Below are 21,115 nucleotides of genomic sequence, written 5' to 3' on the forward strand. Positions count from 1 at the left end.
TTCAAGGAACTGAGACCACGTGAAAGAAGAGCAAAAGGAGGTAACAGGAGGGTTCTAAGACTTGGTAATTCTCAGACACAGACTTGAAAACAAGTACATCCATCCTGTTCAGTGAGAACTTTTGCAAAGAAATGAAAACTATAAAAAAGAATCAAATGGAAATTCTAGAACTGAAATTAAGAGCTTGATGGATTTAAGAAACATTTGACAGAGCAGAAAAGAGAAAAACAGAATATGGAAAAGAAATTTCTAGGGAGAGGAAAAAACAATGAAAATCAGGAGAAAGTAAAAGGCATTGACAAGACAGTGAGAACGTACCATGCAATATAATTGGAGTCTCAGAAGTAGAGGAGAGAGCAAAAGTGGCAGAAGTAATATTTGAAGATATAATTTGAATTTTACGAAGCTAATGAAAGATAATGCAGACACAAATAAAGTAAGTTCTATAAGCCCAAATAAGAGAAGTAGAAATAAAATCACATCAACACAATATAGCAAAACTACTAAAACCCAAAGGTGAAGTATTTTAGGAAGGTAGAGAAGTCAGATTATAAGGGAGCAACACTTAGAATGGAAGCTGGTTTCAACAGCAGCAACAAAAGCCAGGAGATGACAAAGTTTTATCTTTAAAGTGCTAAAGAAAAGTACACCAAACTGGAATTCTATACCCAGCAAAATAGTCTTTAGGAAAGAAAGTAAAATAAATATATCTTTATACATATAAAAGATAAGAAAATGCGTCATCAGCATACCCACTGTAGAGGAGATGCAAAACGTTGTTTAGATGAAAGAAAAATGATCTTGGATGGAGAAGCAGAGATGCTTAAAAAATGTAGAACAACAAAAAAGTAAATGTGAATATTGACTGTACAGACAAGAAAAATAATATGGCTTTAATATATATAGAAAAATAAAATACACAGTAACAATGGTATATATGTCAGGAGAGGAGTTAATGGAGTTAAAGAATTTTAAATTTCTAGCACTGAGAAGAAGGTGGAGGTAAGAAATAGTCATGTGACAGACATTGATAAAGCAAGGATACATAATGTTACTTCAAGGGTAATTACTAAAAGAATATAAAGAGTATATAGCTTCCAAACTCCCAGAGGTGAAAAAATGGAATATTAAATATTATTCCATCATTTCAAAGGAAACTTCAGAAGGAAAGAAATTTAGAATAATTAATACACTTAGAAAGCAAATCATAAGATGGTAGATTTAAACCCAAATAACAATTAAATTCATCAACTACCAAAAAGAATGAACAGTTTAATTAAAAGATAAAGACCAACAAACCAGAACAAAGAAACAAAACCCAATTATGTGCTATTTATAACAGACATGTCTGAAATAAATATAAGATTATAGAAAGGTTTAAAGTGAAAGAATTGGAAAAAAGATAAACCATGAAAACACCAGGCAAAAGAAAAGTGGGGTAGCTATATTAATTTTAAACAAAGTAGGGGCTGGCCTGGTGGTATAATGGTTAAGTGCATTCACTCTGCTTTGGTGGCCTCAGGTTCGAGGGTTCGGATCCTGAGTGCGGACCTACACCCCGCTCATCAAGCCACGCTGTGGAGGCATCACATACAACATAGAGGAAGACAGGCAAATGTTGGCTCAAGGACAATCTTCCCCAGGCCAAAACAGGGAGAGTGGCAACAGATATTAGGTCAGGGCCAATCTTCGTCCTCCACCCCCCTGACAAAAAATTAAACAAAGTAAATTTAAAGTTAAGAAAAATTACAAGAAGGGCATTTTATAATAAAAAGAAGATGTAACAATTCTGAAATATATGGATGTAATAATATAATCTCAATATATAAAAAGCAAAAATTGACAGAACTAAAAGAAGAAATGAGCAGTAGACAGAACACCCTCTCCCCCTCAAATGTCCACATCCTAGCCTCTGGAGCCTGGGAACATATTACATTACATAGCAAAGGGCTTTTGCAGATATAACTGAGGTTACAGAATTAAAGACAGAGATCATCCAGTGGGTCCAATCTAATCATATGAGCCCTTAAAAGCAGAAGACTTTCTCTAACTTTACACAGCTGAGAGGAGGCAAAAGGGAAGGTCAGAGAGATGTGAAGCATGAGAATAATTTGATCTACCTTTGTTGGCTGGAAGATGAAGTGATGAAGAGGGCCACATGCCTGGGAATACGGGTGACCTGTAGAAGCTGAGACCCTGGCCAACAGCCAACAAGAAAACAGGGACCTTAGCCCGACAGCTCATAGAACTGAATTCTGCTAACAACTAGAATGAGCCTAGAAGCACATTCTCCCTCAGAGCCTCTGGATAAGACTCAGCTGGCTGACACTTTGATTTTGGCCATGTGAAAGTCTAACAGAGCAACCAGTTGAGCCTGCTGGACTTCTGACCCACAGAACTCTGAGACAATAAGTCAGTGTTATTTTAAGTTGATATGTTCATGTTAATTTGTTAGGGCAGCAACAAAAAACTGATACAAAATGGAAAAATCCATAGTAATAGGGGAAATTTTTAATAGGTCTCCTCAGTATATGATAGAACTTGAATTAAAAAATAAGTCAGTAAGAATAAGATTTGAAGAACATAACCAATTTGACCTGACTTACATAGAATATTGCAATCAATGACTGCAAAATATACATTCCTTAAAAGCATACTTAAAACATTTATACAGGCTAACTATATACTGGGCACTTTTTCTCTAAACATAATTCAGTTAAGTTAGAAATCAATAACCAAAACATAGACTGGAATTTGCCATAGCTTTTTGATATTAAGATACATTACATGGGGCCAGCCCAGTAGCATAGTGGTTAAGTTCATGCTCTCTGCTTCAGCCGCCTGGGGTTTGCCAGTTTGGATCCTGGGCGCGGACCTAGGCACCGCTTATCAAGCTATGCTGTGGCAGGCGTCCCACATATAAAGTAGAGGAAGATGGGTACGGATGTTAGCTCAGGGCCAGTCTTCCTCGGCAAAAAGAGGAGGATTGGCAGTGGATGTTAGCTCAATGTTAATCTTCTTCTTCAACAAAAAGAAATGCCCACGTGAGTCAAAGAAGAAATTACAATAGAAATCAGAAAATATTTTGAATTAAAAAATAATGAAAAATACTACGTATCAAAACTTGTGGGATGAAGCTAAAGCTGCGTTTAGAGGGAAATCTATGGACATAAGTTAGAAAAATCTGGTGAAAATTAATGAACAAACATTTATCTTTATCAGTTAGAAACAAAATCAGCAACATAAATCTAGTGAAAGCAGAAGGAAATAATAAAAATAACAATAAAGAGCAGATAAAATGAAATAGAAAACGAAATCCATAATGAAACAAAAAACAAACATCCAAGAGAAAAAAAAAAACAAAGCAAATATTTGAGTGATAGTTCTGACATGAAGGGATCATACTAATAAATAAAATCAAATACAAGTCTACAGAGATTTGTCTCATCTCCCTCTTAAAATTTACTGACATAACATCCAGTGATAGAAAAATGCAATAATCGCCAACAGCAAAAACTGGGTAATTTTTGGAAGTTGGAAAGCAAGTGGATCAGATCAATGGAAAAACTAGAAGAGAAAAATCAAGACCCTTGCTATTATGTCTATGAGAACTGCTTTTCCCCAATCTGCAAACCAAGACGAAAGGAATAGGGACTAGACTACGAGGTGATTATCCACAATAACTACCAGAGTGACTGCTCAAGAGAGCAACTGTGGCGCCGTACTGTAAGTCAGCACTCTCTAAACTAAGTGGAGACCTCCTAGCATCAGCACTAGAAACAAAGAAAAGTAGAGCAGAGCCTTGGGAAGATCCAGACTTCCAAAAAGACAGAAATGCTTGGAGGTGAGGGAGCGGAGCAGGAGGGCAGCTGTCACCAGAAGCGAAACTAAAGCAGTCCAAACAAAAAAAAAACCCAAAACAAAAAGAACAAACAAACTCTACCAACTCTAATGAGCAAAGGATACCTCAGAGAAGATGAAAAACATCACTGGTAATCTGAGATGAGAGGTGAAAATTTAAAAAAGAATATATACTAGTTTAGTATTGTTATTATTTGAGTTAAGGTAAAGATGAGACGTATACTAATACACATTTGGTATAGGAAAAATTTTGGAGAGTTTGACAGATTACATTTTAAAAAATTATTTGTATTCTGACCCAGCCGATCAGTTTCTAGGAATCTGGAACACACGCACAGATGTGAATATACAGTCACACTCTGATGCACTGTTCATCAACAGGACAACGGTTAAGTAAATTACGGTACATCTATTCTCTGGATTCTCATAACTGTTAAAAAAAATAAGGTAGATTCTTCATGTGTGTACTCTAAAAATGTTAATAATAAACTAAATAAACAAACAAAAGAAAATTGTAGGTCAATACATATAATGTGCTAGCATTCACGTGAAACCTAACAAAAAGCTAAAGAGTTAGAGTAATACAAATATTACACACACACACTGAAATGTAAAGATAACCAAATGGTTAACTGCATTTACCTCTGAGATAGGATACAAGATTGAGGTTCTAGGGAAAGTCAAAGGGAGCATTCTACTTCTGTATGTACGTCTATATTGCCTTTTTAAACATTAGTTTTGCATGTTCAAATGTCCCATGCACAATTTTATGAGGAGAGATATCAAGTGATTTGCCAACAGTATAAGAGTAAATTCTATGCTCTTAGTTGATCTTAAGAACAGATTATGCATTATACAATATAATATTCTTAATTGTAATCTTTAGTCCTCAACAGAGGTTAAATTTTAAAGAAGGAGGGAGGTGAAATTATTCCAACAAAAAATGAATGAAATAACTGGTAGAGTTATTCAGAACATCAAGCATATTTGGTGTTAGACCTTTGAAAGACACTAGTTAACTGAAATGATTCTGAAGCTAATTTCCCCATTAATTCTCACAAAATAGCCAAACCTATTAAAAAACTGTTCTGTAGACTGATATATAAACGAGGCTACTCTTTAGAAATCATACAATAATTTACTTAATAAAATAAAAGCTGTACTTACAGTAAGGAGCAGGCTGAACTGGCCCAAGCTGCGGAAAGGCCATGAGAACAGAAATCCCTGGTAGATCATTTTGCTTTGTATGCTCAGCAGTTTGGTCAGCCCAAACCACCACTTTTTTCCTTTCTACCAAATGTTCAATTTCTGTGAAGTCAGACTCAAAAGCAGTGTTGGACAGGCCAGCTTCTTTTAAAGCACAATATTGTTTTCTTAGGACTGGAAGTAAAGCATTCAATAATCTATATACACAGAAGGTGACAAGAAGAGAGATAAATATCAAATTTTAAACACATTATTATAGCTCTATGTAACATCCAAAGTATTAGCAGATCATTAAAATGATTCTCTGTATATATTCTCCTGTAGAATATTTCAGTCAAATACCTCGACATATTCTTAACACATTAAGCACAGAGGGGAAAGAATCTTGGATGGGAATTACAAGCACCAGGCTGTAGTCTTAGCTAGTCACTTACTTCTCTACGACCTTGGATAAGGCACAAACAGTTTCTCCTCTACAATGTGGGGTACAACTGGACAGCCACTAATTATAACAGGAGATTGTTTTGAGGACTAAATGAGCTAAATACATATAAAAGCTTTTTGCAAAGCACAATGTGATTTACAAACCAAAGATATTGTTGTTATTGTTACTAAATACCGTGGGATTGAAATGAAAAATTAATATACTCTGTCAAACAATGAGATTCATTTTAGATATATAATATTTGAAATATAACAACAAAAGAACAAAACTCAACTTTCCAAGTTAGCTTTTCATGAGCTTTATAAAGCAACGGCTTTCTAAGTCATTCAGAGAGGTTCCAAGCGGAAAGGTTGTGGGCAAAGATCGTGGGTATGGGGAATTGATGGGGCACTGGATTCTCAGCTCTGATTCAGTATCTTCCCTATAGCTATCAATGAGAGCAGTACTGAAGGTTATCTTTTTTATGTATTAGACCCCCATGTAAGTGTCCACTGAAGAAAGGCCACAGCTACACAGTTTATACTCTCAATCAATGGTTCCTAACTTTTACATCAAGGAAGATGGCAAACGACATGAATGATCTTGAAATGATTCAGTCCTGCTGTTCCAGCTGACTCATAACATCCACGAGAATAGAATCATCTGAAGTATGGATAGGGCAGTGGGAAAAGAATAGGCATTAATTTTAAAACACAAGGAAATAACTGCTTTATGACCTAGAAGTCTTAAATATTTAGATAGCAGTAAAAATAAATGGTCTGAGGCATTTTTCTTTCTGGTGAGCCAAGCAGGTAATGAGGGAAAAGTCATTATACGTTAAAATGTTATACGTTAGATGTCTCCTTGGAACTTCTTTGAATGGCTTTGAAAGCCACTGCTTTAGCTTATGAAGAACTAACTTGTAAAGCTGAGTTTTGTTCTTTTGTCATATTTCAAACATTATATACCTAAAATGAGCCTCATTGTTTGACAGAGTCTATCAACTTTTCATTTCAAATCCATGGTATTTAGTAACAATAATATCTTTGGTTTGTAAATCACATAAGGAAAAGTCATTAATCAGAAAGTCAATAAAAACAATGATTCGTTGTGCACCTATACTATCAGGTGCTGTGCAGAGAAGAGTCAACATAGTGGGCTGGAGGCTGCTATTCGTACAAAGGCTTGCTTGCAAGGCTGGCCCCTGGCTGGCATCTTGAAACTTAAAGATTTTGAGAGGGTTCTCATCACTTTCAGAACTGATAAGAGGGCTCCACTGTGCTTAAACTGTTTGATCAAACAATGCGGTTGATATGAAATAACTACTTTCTTTCTGGAAAGTTGGGAATTTTGTAAGTGCCAGGCAGAGGGTGGCTATGGGATGAGCTCCCAACAAAAACCCAGGGCACTAAGTGTCTGCCTAATGAGATTCCAAAGTAGACAACATTTCACGTGTGCTGCTACAACTTTTGCAGGAGGTCTTAAGCATATCCTGTGTGGGTCCACTGGAAGAGGACACATGAATGCTTGTATCTGCTTTCCTTTGGATTTTGCCCCATTTGCCTTTTCCTTTTGCTGATTTTGTCTCGCATGCTTTTGTTGTAATAAATCATAACTATGAGTACAACTATTGGACGAGTCCCATGAGTCATTCCAGTAAACTGCCAAACCTGGAAGTGGTATTAGGGACCCGCAACATATGCTATTTATGTACATATGTAAGTTTGTATGTAGGTATTTACTCACACATTCATTTTTACGTTTTTGATTTGATATTTGTATATATTGTGAAACGATCACCACAATAAGTCTAGTTAACATCCATCACCACAGTTACAGAATTTATTTTTCCTGTGATGAGAACTTTTAAAATCTACTCTCTTAGCAACTTCAAAACACACAATACAGGGGCTGGTTCCGTGCCCGAGTGGTTAAGTTCGCCTGCTCGGCTGCGGCAGCCCAGGGTTCGGATCCTGGGTGCGGACATGGCACCGCTCATCAGGCCACGTTGAGGCGGCGTCCCACATCCCACAACTAGAAGGACCTGCAACTAAGATATACACCTGTGTACAGAGGGGGTTTGGGGAGATAAAGCAGAAAAAAAAAGATTGGCGACAGTCGTTAGCCCAGGTGCCAATCTTAAAAAAAAAAAAAAAAAAAAGAAAAAAACCCCCCGCACAATACAGTATTACTAACTCTGGTTGCCATGTTGTACAGCACATGCCCATGACTGACTGAACTGGAGGCTTGTGCCTTTTAATTCCGTTCACCCACCTCACCCACCTCCCCTCCTCTGCCTCTGGCAACCACCAATCTGCTCGCTGTATCTATGAGTTTTTTCGTTCTTTTTTAAGATTTCACATCTAAGTGAGGTCATTATGGTACTTGTCTTTCTCTTTCTGACTTATTTTGTTTAGTATAATACCCTCAAGGTCCATCAATGGCGTCACAAATAGCAAGATTTCATTCTTTTCTATGGCTAAATAATATTCCATTGTATATATGTACGTATGTATATGTGTGTGTGTGTATATATATACAAACCACATTTTCTTTATCCATTCATCCATCGATGGACACTTAGGTTGTTTCCCTATCTTGGCTACTGTAAATAATGCTGCAATAAACACAGGAGTGCATATATCTCTGTGAATTAGTTTTTTCATTTTATTCAGATAAAAACTCAAGAAGTGGAATTGTTGGATCATATGGTAGTTCCACTTTCAATTTTTTTTTGTGTGTGAGAAAGACTGGTCCTGAACTAACACCTGTTGCTAATCTTCCTTTTTGCTTGAGGAATATTGTTGCTCAGATAACATCTGTGCCAATCTTCTTCTGTACTGTATGTAGGATGCTGCCTCAGCATGGCTTGATGAGCAGTGTGGAGGTCCATGCCCGGGATCAGAACCCGCAAACCCTGGGCCAATGAAGTGGAGCTTATGAACTTAACCACTACATGACCAGGCTGGCCTTACTACTTTAAACTTTTTGAGGAACCTCCATACTGTTTTCACTGTGGCTGTACCAATTTACATTCACACCAAGAGAGCACAAGAATTCCCCTTTCTCCATATCTTCACTAACACTTGTTATTTCTTGTCATTTTGATAATAGTCATTCTAACAGGTGTAAGGCAATAGCTCGGAGTTCCGATTTGCACTTCCCTGATGATTAGTATATTAAGCACCTTTTCATGTAGCTAATGGTCATCTGCATGTCTTCTTTGGGAAAACATCTATTTAGATCTTCTGCCCATTTTTTAATTGGATTGTTTTCTTGCTATTGTATGAGTTCTTTATATATTTTGGGTATTAACTCCTTATCAGATATATGATTTGCAAATATTTTCTCCCATTTGAAAGGCTGTCTTTTCATTTTATTGATGGTTCTTTTGCTGTGAAGCCTTTTAGTTGGATGTATTCTCACTTATTTTCGCTTTTGCTGCCTTTGCTTTTGGTGTCAAATCCAAAATATCAATGCCAAGTCCAACGGCAAAGAGCTTAATGCCTATGTTTTCTTCTAGGGGTTTTATGGTTTCAGGCCTTATATTAGGTTTTTAATCCATTTTGAGTTGATTTTTGTGTATGGTCTAAGATAGTAGTCTACTTTCACTCTTATATATGTGGCTGCCCAGTTTTCCCAACACCATTTATTGAAGAGACTGTCCTTTCCCCATTGTATATTCTTGGTTCCTTTGTCATAAATTAATTGACCATATATGCGTGAACATTTTTCTAGGCTCTCTATTCTGTTACATTGATCTGTGTCTGTTTTTACACCAATACCATAGTTTTGATTACTACAGCTTTGTAATACAGTGTGAAATCAGGAAGCATGACACCTCCAGCTTTGTCCCTCCTCAAGATTGCTTTGGCTATTTGGGGTCTTTTGTGGTTCCATACAAATTTTAGGATTTTTCGTTATAGTTTGGTGAAAAATGCCATTGGAATTTTGACAGGGATTATGTTGAATGCTCTTAATTGATATTTCTTGATCATCAGTTATGTGAAGTCTATTGATCTGGGCTCTGGCAGTGATGTGCTGGAGCCAGCTTGCACTTGGAGAGCTGGTGGAGCATATCTCATCTCATTCTGAGTTTAGTAATATCACATTGGATATTGCTTATTGATTGCTTTGGATGGGATGAACATTTTAACAGTAATAATTCTTCCAAGCCAGAAGGATGGAATATCTTTCCATTTACTTATATTTTCTGCAATTTCTTTCATTAATGTCTTACAGTTCTCAGTATACAAGTTTTTCTGTCTCCTTGATTAAATTTATTCTTAGGTATTTTATTCTTTTTGATGCAATTGTAAATGAGATTGTAGTCTTTATTTTCACTGAGGTCATAATAATTGTGAAATTTCATTGTGCATTCTTGTCAGTCACCACATAAATGTGCTCCTTTACGCCTTTTGCCTACCCCCCCAATCCCCTTCCCCTTTGGTAACCACTAAACTGTTCTCTTTGTCCATGTGTTAGTTTATCTTCCACATATGAGTGAAATCATAGGGTATTGGTCTTTCTCTGTCTGGCTTATTTCGATTAACACAATACCCTCAAGGTCCATCCATGTTGTTGCAAATGGGAGGATTTTGTCTTTTTTTACGGCTGAGCGGTATTCTATTGAATATATATACCACATCTTCTTTATCCACTCCTCAGTCGATGGTTACCTGGGTTGCTTCCACTTCTTGGCTATTGTGAATAATGCTGCAGTGAACACAGGGGTGCATAAACCTCTCTGAATTGTTGATTTCAAGTTCTTTGGATAAATACCCAGTAGTGGACTAGGTGGGTTGTACAGTATTTCTATTTTTAAGTTTTTGAGAAATCTCCATACTGTTTTCCATAGTGGCTGCTCCAGTTTGCATTTCCACGAGCAGTGGATGAAGGTTCCCTTTTCTCCACATCCTCTCCAACATTTGTTATTTTTTGTCCTGGTGGTTATAGCCATTCTAATGGGTGTAAGGTGATATCTTAGTGTAGTTTTGATTTGCAATTCCCTGATGATTAGTGATATCGAACATCTTTTCATGTGCCCATTGGCCATCTATGGAAAAACGGAATCTATGGCCGTCTTTGGAAAAATGTCTGTTCATATCCTATGCCCATTTTTTCACTGGGTTGTTTGTCTTTTGTTGTTCAGTGTGAGTTCTTTCTATATTTTTGACATTAACCCCTTGTGGGATATATATGATTTGCAAATATTTTCTCCCAGTTGGTGGGCTGTCTTTTCATTTTGTTCCTGGTGTCCTTTGCCTTGCAGAAGCTCTCTAGCCTGATGAAGTCCCATGTGTTTATTTTTTTTTCTTTCCCTTGTCCAAGTAGACATGGTATTCAAAAAGATCCTTCTAAGATCGATGTCAAAGAGTGTACTGTCTATATTTTCGTCTAGGAGTTTTAAGGTTTCAGGTCTTACTTTGAAGTCTTTGATCCATTTTGAGTTAATTGTTGTATATGGTAAAAGATAATTGTCCTTCTTTTGCATGTGGCTGTCCAGTTTTCCCAACATCATTTATTGAAGAAGCTTTCCTTTCTCCATTGTATGTTCTTGGCTCCTTTGTTGAAGATTAGCTGTCCATAGATGTGTGGGTTTACATTTGGGCTTTCAATTCTGTTCCATTGGTCTGTGTGTCTGTTTTTGTACCAGTACCATGCTCTTTTGATTCCTATGGCTTTGTAGCATATTTTGAAATCAGGGATTGCAATGCCTCCAGCTTGGTTCTTTTTCCTCAGGATTGTTTTAGCTATTCAGGGTCTCTTGTTGCGCCATATGAATTTTAGGATTCTTTGTTCTATTTCTGTGAAGAATGACGAGACTATATTCTTAAGTTTTCTTTCTGATAGTTCATTATTAGTGTATAGAAAAGTAACAGATTTCTAAATATTTATTATGTATCTTGCAATTTTTCTGAATTCATTTATCACTTCTAACCATTTTTTGGGTTTTCTATATATAGTATCATGTCATATGCAAATAGTGACAGTTTTATTTCTTCCTTTTCAATTTGTATGCCTTTTATTTCTTTTTCTTCCCTAACTGCTCTGGCTAAAACTTCAATATTATGTTGAATAAAAGTGGCACAGGTGAGTATCCTTGTTTTGCACCTGTTCTTAGAGGAAAAACTTTCAGCTTTTCACCACTGAGTATGATGTTAGACATGGGCTTGTCATATATGACCTTTATTATGTTGAGGTACCCTCCCTCTATAAAGGCACACCTCATTTTATTGCGCTTTGCTTTATCGTGCTTACCAGATATTGCATTTTTTACAGATTTAAGGTTTGTGGCAACCCTGCGTTGAGCAAGTCTTTTGGCACCATTTTTCCAACAGCATTTGCTCACTTTGTGTCTCTGTGTTACATTTTGGTAATTCTCACAAAATTTCAAACTTTTTCATTATTATCATATTTGTTAAGATGATCTGTGATCAGTGATCTTTGATGTCACTATTGTAATTGTTTTAGGGTGCCACAAACCACACTCATATAAGACAGTAAACTTAATTGATAAATGTGTGTGTTCTGACTGATCGACTGACTGGCTGTTCCTCCATCTCTCTCCCTCTCCTGGGGCCTGCCTAATCTCTGAGGCACAACAATATGGAAATTAGGCCAATTAATAACCCTATAACGGCCTCTAGATGTTCAAGTGAAAGGAAGAGTCTCACATCTCTCACTTTAAATCAAAAGCTTAGTGAGGAAGGCATGTCAAAAGCTCAGATAGGACAAAAGTTAGGCCCCTTCGATCAAAAAGTTAGCTAAGTCATGATCGCAAAGGGAAAGTTCTCGAAGGAAATTAAAAGGGCTAATCTAGAGAACACATGAATGATAAGAAAGTGAATTAGCCTTACTGCTGATATGCAGAAAGCTTCAGTGGTTTGATCAGAAGATCAAACCAGTCACAAAATTTCCTTATCCTAATGCCTAATCTAGAGCAAGGCCTACCTCTCTTCAATTCTGGGAAGGCTGAGAGAGGTGAGGAAGCTGCAGAAGAAAAGTTTGAAGCTAGCAGAGGTTGGTTTGTGAGGTTAAGGAAAGAAGCCGCCTTCATAACATAAATATGCAGGGTGAAGCAGCAAGTGCTGACATAGAAACCGCAGCCTGTTACCCACAAGATCTAGCTAAGATAATTAATGAAGGCGGCTACACTAAACAACAGATTCTCAACATAGGCAAAATAGCCTTACATTGGAAGAAGACGCCAGCTAGGACATCCATAGCTAGAGAGGAGAAGTCAATGCCTGGCTTCAAAGCTTCAAAGAACAGGCTGTCTATCTTGTTAGAGGCTAACGCAGCTGGTGACGTTAAGTTGAAGCTAATGCTCACTTGCCATTTCGAACAGCCTAGGGCCCTTAACAATTATGCTAAATCTACTCTTGCCTGTGCCCTACAAACGGAACAACAAAGCCTGGATGACAGCACATCTGTTTACAACATTTTAAGCCCACTGTTGAGATCTACTGCTCACAAAAAAAGATTCCTTTCAAAATATTACTGTTAATTGACAATGCACCTGGTTGCCCAAGAGCTCTGATGGAGATGTACAGTGAGATTGATGTTGTTTTCATGCCTGCTAACACAGCATCCATTCTGCAGCCCATGGATCAAGGAGTAATTTAGACTTTCAAGTCTTATTACTGAAGAAATAAACATTTCATAAGGCTGTAGCTGCCACAGCTGGCGATTCCTCTGATGGATCTGCACAAAGTCAATCAAAAACCTTATGGAAAGGATTCACCATTCTAGATGTCATTACGAACATTGAGGATTCATGGGAAGAGGTCAAAATATGAACACTAACAGGAGTTTGGAAGAAGTTGATTCCAACCCTAATGAGGAGTTCAAGACTTCGGTGGAAGAAGTAACTGCAGAGATGTTGGAAATAGCAAGAGAACTAGAATTAGAAGTAGAGCTTGAAGAAGTGACTGAATTGCTGCAATCTTGTGATAAAACTTGATAAGGAGTTGATTCTTATGAATAAGCAAAGAAACTGTTTTATCGAGATGAATCTACTCCTGGTGAGGACACTGTGAAGATTGTTGAAATGACAGCAAAAAATTTAAAATATGACACAAACTTAGTTGATAAAGCAGTGGCAGGGGTTTCAGAGAACTGACTTCAATTTTGAAAGAAGTTCTACTGTGCGTAGAATGCTATAAAACAGCATCACATGCTACAGAGAAATCATTTCTGAAAGGAAGAGTCAGTTGATGTGGCAAACTTCATTGGCTTATTCCAAGAAATTGCCGTAGCCCCGCAACTTTCAGTAATCATCATCCTGATCACCCAGCAACCAACAACATGGAAGCAAGACCCTCCATCAGTAGAAGGATTATGACTTGTTGAAGGTGCAGATGACGGTTAGCATTTTTTAGCAATAAAGTAATTTTTAAGGTGTGTACATTGTCTTTTTTAGACATAATGCTATTGCACACTTAATAGACTAAGTATAGTGTAAAAATTTTTATATGGAGGGGGAAACCAAAAAATTCATGTGATTCACCAGCTGTGGTGGTCTGGAACTGATCCTGCAGTATCTCCAAAAAATCTCGATACCCACTTTGCTGAGAGTTTTTATCAGAAATGGGTGTCGAATTTTGTCAAATGCTTTTTCTGCATCTATTGAGATGATTCTATCATTTTTATCCTTCAATTTAAGGTAGTGTTATCACACTGATTGATTTGTGGATGTTGAACTTTCCTTGCATCCTTGGAACAAATCCCACTTGATCGTGGTGTGTGACCCTTTTAATGTACTGCTGAATTCTGTTTGCTAATATTTTGTTGAGGATTTCTGCATCTATGTTCATAAGGGATATAGGCTTATAATTTTAATTTCTGGTGGTGTCCTTATTTGGTTTTGGTATCAGGGTGATGAATAAATGGAAAGTAATGAGAAAAGTTAAAATAGTGAGATATATGAAGAAGCTATTTGGTTTTGAAACTAATTTGGCCTCACCTTGTTTTCCCAGAAAGGCCTGACGTGGCCTGCTGAGCATGCACTGTACATCTGCTTCAAACATTTACAACATCCCAAGTGAAGAATAGTGGCCTTAAAAATAGGGACTTACGCCTCCCCTCTTATCTGTATTTCTTTAAAGATAAGCATTTCTTCCCAGAAACTAAGGATTAATTACTGATCTACTGTGCTCATCTTGTGACCACTGACCTTCTGCATTAGAAAAATATTTTGACTGTAGTACAAGAGATATTCCTGTCATATTTGATGTATGTCCCTTTTTTCAAGATGGTATAAAACCACACTGTACACCCTGCTTCTTTGGAGTGCTTCCGTCCTTGGTGAAAGTTCTCTTCCGGGCTATAGTTCTCAAAATTGGCTCATAAACTCACTGCGATTTTGATTTATAGATTGATTATCGATAATTTGTGTCGACAAAGGTAATTCTGGCCTCACAAACTGAGTTTGGAAGCATTACCTTCTCTTCTATCTTTTGGAAGAGTTTGAGGACTGGTATTAATTCTTCTTTGAATGCTTGCTAGAATTCTCCAGTAAAGTCATCTGATCCTGGACTTTTGTTTGTAGGGAGGTTTTTAATTACTAACTCAATCTCCTCACTAGTAATTCGTCTGTTTAGATTTTCTATTTCTTCATGACTCAGTCCTGGTAGGTTGCATGTTTCCTGGAATTTATTTCTTCAGGTTGTTCAATCTGTTGGCATACAATAGTCTGTAGCAGTCTCTTATGATCCTTTGTATTTCCATGTCGTCAGTTGTAATGTCTTCTCTTTCATTTCTGATTTTACTTGAGTTTCTCTCTTTTTTTTCTTGGTGAGTCTAGCTAAAGCTTTGTGAATTCTGTTTATCTTTTGAAAGAACCAGCTCTTGGTTTTTGATCTTTTCTATTGTCTTTTTAGTCTCTATTTCATTTACTTCTGCTCTGATCTTTGTAATTTCCTTCCTTCTATTAACTCTGGGCTCTGTTTTTTCTTTCTTTCTAGTTCCTTGAGTTGTAAAGTTACGTTGTTTGAGATTTTTCTTGTTTCTTGAGGTACGCATTTATTGCTATGGACTTCCCTTTTAGATCTGCTTTTGCTGGATCTCATAAATTTTAGTACGTTGCATCTCCATTTTCATTTGTCTCAAGCTGTTTTTTGATTTCTCTTTTGATTTTTTTCATTGACCTTTGGTTGTTTGGTAGCATGTTCTTTAATCTCCAAATCTGTGTGAATTTTCCAGTTTTCTTCTTTCTAATTGATTTCTTGTTTCATATCACTGTGGTCAGAAAAGATGCTTGATATGATTCAAATCTTCTTAAATTTGTTAAGACTTATGTTGTGACCTCACATATGACCTACCCTGGAAAATGTTCCATGTGCGCTCGAGAAGAATGTGTGTTCTGTTGCTTTTGAATGGAATGTTCTGCAAATATCTGTTAAATTCATCTGGCCTATTGTATCATTTAAGGTTGATGTTTTCTTACTGTTGCTCTGTCTGGATGATCTATCCATTGATTTATGTGGGGTATTAGAGTCCCCTACTATTACTATATTGCTGTCTATTTCTCCCTTCAGATGTATTAACATGTGCTTTATATATTTAGGTGCTCCTTTGTTGAGTGCATAAATATTTACAACTGTTATATCCTCTTGTTGGATTGATCCCTTTATCATTATGTAATGCCCTTCTTTGCCTCTTATTATAGTCTATGTTCTAAAGTCTATTTTGTCTAAGTATAGCTACCTCAGCTTTCTTTTGGTTTTCATTTGCAAGGAATATTTTTTTCCATCCATCACTTTCAGCTTGTGTATGTCCTTACATCTGAAGTGAGTCTCTAGTAGCCAGCATATAGATGGGTTTTGCTTTTTTATCCATTCTGCTACTCTATCTTTTGACTGGAGAATTTAGTTCACTTACATTTAAAGTAATTATTGATAGGTATGTACTTATTATCATTTTGTCAATTGTATTCTGGCTGTTTTGTAGTTCCTCTGTTCCTTTCTTCTTCTATTGCTCTCCTCCTTTGTGGTTTTGATGGCTTTATTTATTGGTATTGCTTTGATTCCTTTCTCAGTATCTTTTGTGTGTCTCCTATAGGTTATTGCTTGGTGATTGCCATGAGGCAAAGTCTGTTTTAAGTTGACAACTTACGTTTGAATGCATTCTGAAGGTCTACATTTTTACTACCCCCCGACGCTTTACGTTGTTGATGTCACATTTTACATCTTTTTATCTTGTGTATCCCTTAACTAATTATTGTAGTAACAGTTACTTTTACTACTTTTTTCTTTTAATCTTCATAAAAGCTTTACAAGTAATTGATCTGATACTCTACTAAATACCTTTACCAGTGAAGTGAGATTTATAGTCTAATGTTTTCTTGTTGCTAATTATGGCCCTTCTTTTCAGCTTAAAGAAGTCCCTTTAACGTTTCTTGTAAGGTCTGGTGATGAACTCCTTTAGATTTCGCTTGTCTGGGAAATTCTTTCTCTCTCTTTCAATTCTGAATGTTAACTTTGCTGGGTAAAGTATTTTTGGTTGGAATTTTTTTCATTTAGCACTTTGAATATATATTAAGTCAGTTTTCTGCCTCCATTCTACAAGATCAGAGTAAGACAGTTCATCACTCTCATTATTTTTTATGTCATTTGATCTTTTCAAAATCTTTATAAGGAAAGTATTGTTATGTATTTTAAATTTAAGAAAACTAAGGCTTAGTGAGGTTAAATAATTTATGCAAGGTTATATTGCTAACATAAACTAGAATTGAAGAAAAATTCCAAAACTCGTACTCTATCTAACTATGCCATGTTGCCTCTGTAATGCTTTGGTTCACCAATTTTCTAAATAAACAGGAGTTAGTCAGAAATCTTTTTGCCCATTTTGAGGCAAAAGTTTAAGTTAAATGTATTGCTCTACTTGTACAATACAGCAAATACAGAATGGTTACAATAATGTTTCTTTGATAACTCTAGCTCTTGCATGTGGTTTGAGTGCTAGTAAGTGAATACTCAACGTCTGCTCTAGGTATAGACATAGAAAGTACAGGGAGAGTAGGCTGAACTTCTACCTGCAGGAGAGTATCTCCCTAATGTTCTTTCTTTCCTTTTTCTTCTTCTTTTTAAAAATAACTACACTAATATGATTTCACTTAAACCAAAATTATGGAAAATTAATTACTAGTTATTTGAGAACACTAGTAGAACTCCAGCAGAATTTCAGACTAGCAGAAACCACTTAGAGAAATAAATGTCTCATTTTTACAGAGCATGAAAGTGACACCTAAGGAACTGACTGACACATACAAGGTAACAAAAATATAGATTAGGTTATACTTTTTACGATTATCTTTCAAAAATCAAAAGATGTTACTGCTGAGCTAGTGAGAGAGCATGAAAGAGCTACCATAGCATTACATGAAAATTGGGAAACTTGATGTTAAAAAATACACATTTTTGGTAACTTCCTTTCAATGATAGCAAAAAAATCATTCTGGAATTATGAATGGTTACAATTCATACAGCCTACTTACAATTCAGTTAGTATTCATAGTATTTACTTCTAAGAGGAGAAACAGATGGCTAAAAGGAGAAACAGACTCCTTTTTTATTTTTTGCTGAAGAAGATTAGCCCTGAGCTAACATCTGTGCCAATCTTCCTCCACTTTATATGTGGGCCACCGCCACAGCTTGGTTGATGAGTGGTGTACTTCCACGCCTGGGATCCAAAAGTGGGATACTGAAGTGGAGTGTGCCGAACTTAACCTCCACGCTACAGAGCTGGCCCCTGAAGACAGACTCTTTTTCACTGTATAGGTATCTTTGGAATTTTGTAGTACATGGCACATATGACGTAAAAATAATAAATTCTTGAAGAAAAATGTTTTCAAAACTACAAAAGTAGTATTAAAAAATTAGTTGGAGAAGAAGAACCACATCTTTTATACTTTCTCAATGTTTTCTAACTGCATTTCAGATGCTGGCAGACACTTTAAAAATAACGTATCCTGTACCAGATAAAACTCAATTTTCGGGCAGTGGAAAACTGAATTTCTATGCTTCAGGATCCTTAGGTCTACAGTGTTAAAATTTGTAGAACGTGTAATCCATGTACTTACGCTTCATTCTGCCTGTGCTGCTGTTCTTGAAGACAAGCTAGTTCCATCATATGTTTAATTTGTGCTTTCAAATCTTTGTTCTGGAGGTGCAAATGGTGACTTTGAAGATCTCCATTGAGTTCCTGGGGAACACAATGCAAACTATACTTCAGATTCTTTTAAGAATGTTAAAATCAAATCAATTTTAATAAAACATTTTACATTGGTGCCAATAGGTTTAATGTTTTTACATGTGAATGATATGTTTAGGAATAATTTGAAAAATAACATTCTGGTATAGGTGGTTTATAACTTATAAGCAAGATAAGATTCAAGTTTCCTCAGAAGCTGAATGTCAGAAACTCAGACAAATTTTATTATGATGACAGTTTCTTGGTCTATCCAACTTGTTCCTAAGGCTGTGAAAACACATGAATATGGCCAGTTTTTGCTTAAATGTCACTTCTTCAGGGAGGCATTCCCTCAGCATTATATTTAAAGATGGATATTCTCTACCCCCAATCATTTCCATCCTAGCATTGATCAGAAACAACTTCATTTATTTACTCATTTATTTACAGTCTTTCTGTCTGTACTAGAAGGTTAGGTTCACCACCAGGACAGGTACCGTATCACGCCAGTTCAGTAGTATAGCCCAAGTGTTCAGTGTCTGGAGTTCCAAAGAAATAAAAATTTCTTGCCTTCATCTAATCTTGGTATAAGCTTTACCCTAGAGCAAAAGTGTAAAAAAGTCTTCTATGGCTCCCATTTCCCTAAGTCTCATATGCACAGGTCCAAGTGTTCTCTAATCTACCACCTAAAATTACTTATTTTTCCTTAAATGTCCTAACCTTAAGTATGGAAAACGTCTGCTAAGTGGTTACACTACACTATGAATGGTAGTAATCCAACAGCATTCTCAGAATCCTTAATTGGGAAAATTTAAGTCAGTACAACGAAAGGGAGTGAAATTTTTTTGAACATTGTGAGGGGCTAAGACAATCCCATAAGTAGGGAAGCTGTGCCTGGAAATGTCCTCCTGGGGACAATTCTCATAATCTACTTTTGCTTTTCCATATTCCTTCCAAACCTGCAGACCACTGATTCTCCAAAAGGTTAAGCTTGTCTCTTTTTCTTTTTTTTTAAAAAAATACTTCCTATGCCAATGGTAGGAATTATGAAAGGGAAACAATGTCATTCTATGTTCTGAGGTATTTTAACACTCGGGGTTATTGATTTACATGATTCATGATGCCATTTCAAGGAATCTAGCATGTATTCTAGAGAAAACTCTCTTTAGCAAGTCAGGATGGTATGGTTAGAGCAGTGGTCTGTGAGTCAGGTGATTTTAGAGATGGTCTCAGCCATGACACAAATGCCACTGCAAGCTAAAAATATGGTTTTTATGGAGATCAATTTACTTGACTAAAATTTAAGTGCTTGACTAGATGATCTCTTTAGTCTTTTCCAGTTAGGAAATCCAACAATCCTAACAGTATGAACATACTTGCCAAATAGTTCATCTTTCCTCTCTCAAAAAAAAATTCCTTCATTATATACTTCCTCTGATAACCCTGTTCTAATTCCTTTATTTTCTTAAATCACTCTTATTTTAAAAAGACAAACCTTAATTGTCTAATTATATTAGCCAGTAATGGACCTTGCCTAAGCTTGTTATATTTGGAAAACCAAGTTTACAATTTGAGTCTTCTCGTTTTGATACATTATTGACTAAATCTGATTAGAAGAGCATGGCCTATTCTGAGAACCATAAGTAGGTTAGCAATGGTTGAAGTGAAGAATAAATGAGAGGTGATACATAAAACTTGGGAAGTATTCAGGTGCCACGCTAGGCCTGGGAAATCATAATACAGAGTTTATATTAGGGAGAACGCACTAAAGAGTAATACGATCGGTTACCTTTCAGAAAGTTCATATTGGTTGCAGTGGAGAGAATGACTGTGGTGGAAGATGAATGGAAGAAAGATCAAATATAGCAGTCCAACAATGGGGGGATGGAAATCAGAATTAGGGTGATGGCAGTGAGAGAAAGAGAGAAGTGGGTAGATTTGAGATGTTACGAGGGAGATAATGCAGGAGGGTACAGAAAAAAGAGCACCAATTTGCAAATCACATTACTGGGTCTGTGCCAAGAGTTGTATGACTGTGGATAAGCCCTTTTACAAAGTTATGTGTCACTTTGCCAATGTAGGAAATAATGGCTTACAAATAAATAATTATTTCAGTCATGAAAATATGCACAGAAAAAAGAATGATGAATGAGATTAGGGTGGTGGGAATGGAAACACAGGTTTCATTTTAATTTTTCAAATTATTTACAATAAAATGCACTAAAAAACAATGACTTAAAAATCAATTCTAGGTTGACATTCAGGCGTGGAAAACTGCTTATGAGAGTTACAGAAGACCAATTACTAGAAAAATTAGATTCGATCATGTTGAAAACATTTAAATTTACTAAAAATAACCCAAACAACATTAACTTTATAAAGCAAATTAGCAATAATAATAATGCTACTACTTAAAAGAATACCATAACA

At 36.3% G+C, this 21,115-nt stretch overlaps 1 protein-coding gene and 1 non-coding gene across 4 annotated transcripts in view; both read right to left on the reverse strand.

Annotated features, from left to right (window-relative positions):
• Positions 1-21,115, reverse strand: part of KIF18A (kinesin family member 18A) — a 92,984-nt gene that overhangs the window by 31,140 nt on the left and 40,729 nt on the right. For all 3 annotated transcript variants that reach the window (XM_023646200.2, XM_023646198.2, XM_023646199.2), the window contains exons 12-13: positions 18,576-18,697; positions 5,029-5,264 (exon numbers count right to left, since the gene is read on the reverse strand). In XM_023646200.2, the coding sequence (XP_023501968.1) occupies positions 5,029-5,264; positions 18,576-18,697 (358 nt within the window). The remainder of the gene's footprint in view (positions 1-5,028; positions 5,265-18,575; positions 18,698-21,115) is intronic.
• On the reverse strand, positions 17,023-17,090 carry LOC111774511 (small nucleolar RNA SNORD57). Its single transcript, XR_002809509.1, has one exon. It is a non-coding gene; the product is annotated as a small nucleolar RNA SNORD57 (small nucleolar RNA).

This window comes from Equus caballus, chromosome 7 (genome assembly GCF_041296265.1).
Source record: "Equus caballus isolate H_3958 breed thoroughbred chromosome 7, TB-T2T, whole genome shotgun sequence".
Classification (NCBI taxonomy): domain Eukaryota; kingdom Metazoa; phylum Chordata; class Mammalia; order Perissodactyla; family Equidae; genus Equus; species Equus caballus.